This window comes from Engraulis encrasicolus, chromosome 18, assembly GCF_034702125.1.
Source record: "Engraulis encrasicolus isolate BLACKSEA-1 chromosome 18, IST_EnEncr_1.0, whole genome shotgun sequence".
In the NCBI taxonomy this organism is placed as follows: Eukaryota; Metazoa; Chordata; class Actinopteri; order Clupeiformes; family Engraulidae; genus Engraulis; species Engraulis encrasicolus.
Window position 1 is genome coordinate 50,070,371 of NC_085874.1, and position 3,132 is coordinate 50,073,502.

At 51.6% G+C, this 3,132-nt stretch overlaps 1 protein-coding gene across 2 annotated transcripts in view; it reads right to left on the reverse strand.

Moving 5' to 3' along the window:
- The window catches only part of med23 (mediator complex subunit 23), a 116,043-nt gene that overhangs the window by 67,900 nt on the left and 45,011 nt on the right, over positions 1 to 3,132 (reverse strand). For both annotated transcript variants that reach the window (XM_063223775.1, XM_063223774.1), the window contains exon 20: positions 1,765 to 1,945. In XM_063223775.1, coding sequence (XP_063079845.1) covers positions 1,765 to 1,945 — 181 coding nt within the window. The remainder of the gene's footprint in view (positions 1 to 1,764; positions 1,946 to 3,132) is intronic.

The following is a 3,132-nucleotide window of genomic DNA, read 5'->3' on the forward strand; positions in this document are numbered from 1 at the left end:
AGGCACCGCTTGTAAACACTGATTTTAGTCCCCCATCGCCTCAACCTCAGTGTAGTGTTTAGTGTGTGTAGTATGTAGTATGTAGTGTGTGTGTGTGTGTGTGTGTGTGTGTGTGTGTGTGTGTGTGTCTGTGTGTGTGTGTGCCTCTCACCAGGCAGAGGAGGCGGTCGAGGGTGATAATGTTGTATTTTCAGATCATGTGTGTGTGTGTGTGTGTGTGTGTGTGTGTGTGTGTGTGTGTGTGTGTGTGTGTGTGTGTGTGTGTGTGTGTCTCTTGTGTATGCAGTGTATAGTGTGTGTACGTGTGTGTGTGTGTGTGTGTGTGTGTGTGTGTCTGTGTACTTGTGTGTGTGTGTCTGTGTGTGTGTGTGTGCCTCTCACCAGGCAGAGGATGAGGCGGTCCAGCGTGACGATGTTGTATTTCCAGACCGTGTGTGTGTGTGTGTGTGTGTGTGTGTGTGTGTGTGTGTGTGTCTGTGCGTGTGTGTGTGTGTGTGTTAGGGATGGGATATCGGTAGCGGTGTATCGGTATCGGGTTCAGATATCAACATAATTCATAAATCGGATCGGAATTTTCCCAAAGAATGTGTATCGGTGCATCCCTAGTGTGTGTGTGTGTGTGTGTACGTGTGTGTGTGTGTGTGTGTGTGTGTGTGTGTGTGTGTGTGTGTGTGTGTGTCTGTGTCTGTGTCTGTGTCTGTGTCTGTGTCTGTGTCTGTGTCTGTGTCTGTGTCTGTGTCTGTGTCTGTGTCTGTGTCTGTGTCTGTGTCTGTGCCTCTCACCAGGCAGAGGAAGAGGCGGTCCAGCGTGACGATGTTGTATTTCCAGACCGTGTGTGTGTGTGTGTGTCTGTGTACTTGTGTGTGTGTGTCTGTGTGTGTGTGTGTGTGTGTGTGTGTGTGTGTGTGTGTGGTGAGTGTGTGTGTGTGTGTGTGTGTGTGTGTGTGTGGTGTGTGTCTGTGTGTCTGTGTGTGTGTGTGTCTGTGTGTGTGTGTGTGTGTGTGTGTGTGTCTGTGTGTCTGTGTCTGTGTCTGTGTCTGTGTCTGTGCCTGTGCCTGTGCCTGTGCCTGTGCCTGTGTCTGTGTCTGTGTGTGTCTGGGTGTGTCTGGGTGTGTCTGTGTGTGTGTCTGTGTCTGTGTGTGTGTGTGTGTGTGTGTGTGTGTGTGTGTGTGTGTGTCTGTGTGTGTGTGTGTCTGTGTGTGTGTGTCTGTGTGTGTGTGTCTCTGTCTGTGTCTGTGCTCCTCTCACCAGGCAGAGGATGAGGCGGTCCAGCGTGACGATGTTGTATTTCCAGACCATGGTGTGTGTGTGTGTGTGTGTGTGTGTGTGTGTGTGTGTGTGTGTGTGTGTGTGTGTGTGTGTGTGTGTGTGTGTGCTCCTCTCACCAGGCAGAGGATGAGGCGGTCCAGTGTGACGATGTTGTATTTCCAGACCGCGTGTGTGTGTGTGTGTGTGTGTGTGTGTGTGTGTGTGTGTGTGTGTGTGTGTGTGTGTCTGTGTGTGCGCTCCTCTCACCAGGCAGAGGATGAGGCGGTCCAGCGTGACGATGTTGTATTTCCAGACCATGGTGTGTGTGTGTGTGTGTGTGTGTGTGTGTGTGTGTGTGTGTGTGTGTGTGTGTGTGTGTGTGTGTGTGTGTGTGTGTGTGTGTGCCTCTCACCAGGCAGAGGAAGAGGCGGTCCAGCGTGACGATGTTGTATTTCCAGACCGTGTGTGTGTGTGTGTGTGTGTGTGTGTACGTGTGTGTGTGTGTGTGCCTCTCACCAGGCAGAGGATGAGGCGGTCCAGTGTGACGATGTTGTATTTCCAGACCATGTCGTTGAGGATCTCGATGCACTTGTTGAGCTGCTGCCCCCCCGCGGAGGTGGAGAACTCGTACACCAGGAAGTCGGCAAACGTCCTGACGTGGGCCACCAACGCTCGCGCTCCGATGCGCTCCAGGACCCTGCAGACATAGACACACACACGCACGCACACACACACGCACGCACACACACACGCACGCACACGCACGCACACGCACGCACGCACACACACACACACACACGCACACACGCACGCACACACGCACGCACACACGCACGCACACACGCACGCACACACACACGCACACGCACACGCACGCACGCACACGCACACGCGCACACACAGACACACACACACACCAGAGGAAGACTTTAGTGAGGCTGTCACACAAACACATGCACAAATGCACACATACAGGCATACCTGCACACTCTAGGAAAATGTAAGTGACTGACTCAAATTGATGTGTGCCATTATCCTCTTCAGCACCCTGCACACACACACACGCGCACGCACGCGTTCACGCACACATGCACGCACGCACACGCACACATGCACAGCACACGCACACACATGCGCAGCACGTACACGCACACACACGTGCTGCGCGCAGCACGCAAACGCACACACACACAGACGCTCGGAGTAACCTATTGAAAGGTAGCTACATATTTTGTCAAATTGGGTGTAGACTGAAAATGGTCTTCATAACACCTACTTTACCTTGTGACACAGATTTATGGCCTAAATCAGGAATGGGCAACATTTATGATGAGGAGGGCCATGTTTTTTCATCGCCACAATCGGAGGGCCATATGACCACGGATCTGACTCCAATTCGCAGAGTTGGAGGTGCAATGGTTGCTCACTGACTGCCCATATTGTTTGGAATGAACAGAATACTCTATACTCAATACTCCAGGGGCCAAGAGTATGATTACAACAGATTGATTCAGTAGTTGTTTTGAAATAAATGGTCATTATTTTCTTAATTAGGCCTGTTTTATCTACGGGCCGCATTGAGTGAGGAGGCGGGCTGCATGTGGCCCCCGGGCCGCCAGTTGACCATCCCTGGCCTAAATGTATACCGTTTTAGAAATATTGCTATGTCAAATGTTCAGTAATTAACTACCCTGTAACACCCAACCAGTACTTAAGCGGTGTACACACACAAAGCTAGCTTTTCGCTTGCTCGCCTACTCGCCACTCTTTCATGGAACGTCCGCTGAAAGTTCCCGCGGCTTTAACTGCCAATGAACAGGCGAGAAGTACCGAACTCCTTCCAATTGGTTACTCGCTTTGTGGTTACTCGCTTAACGCCCCTCG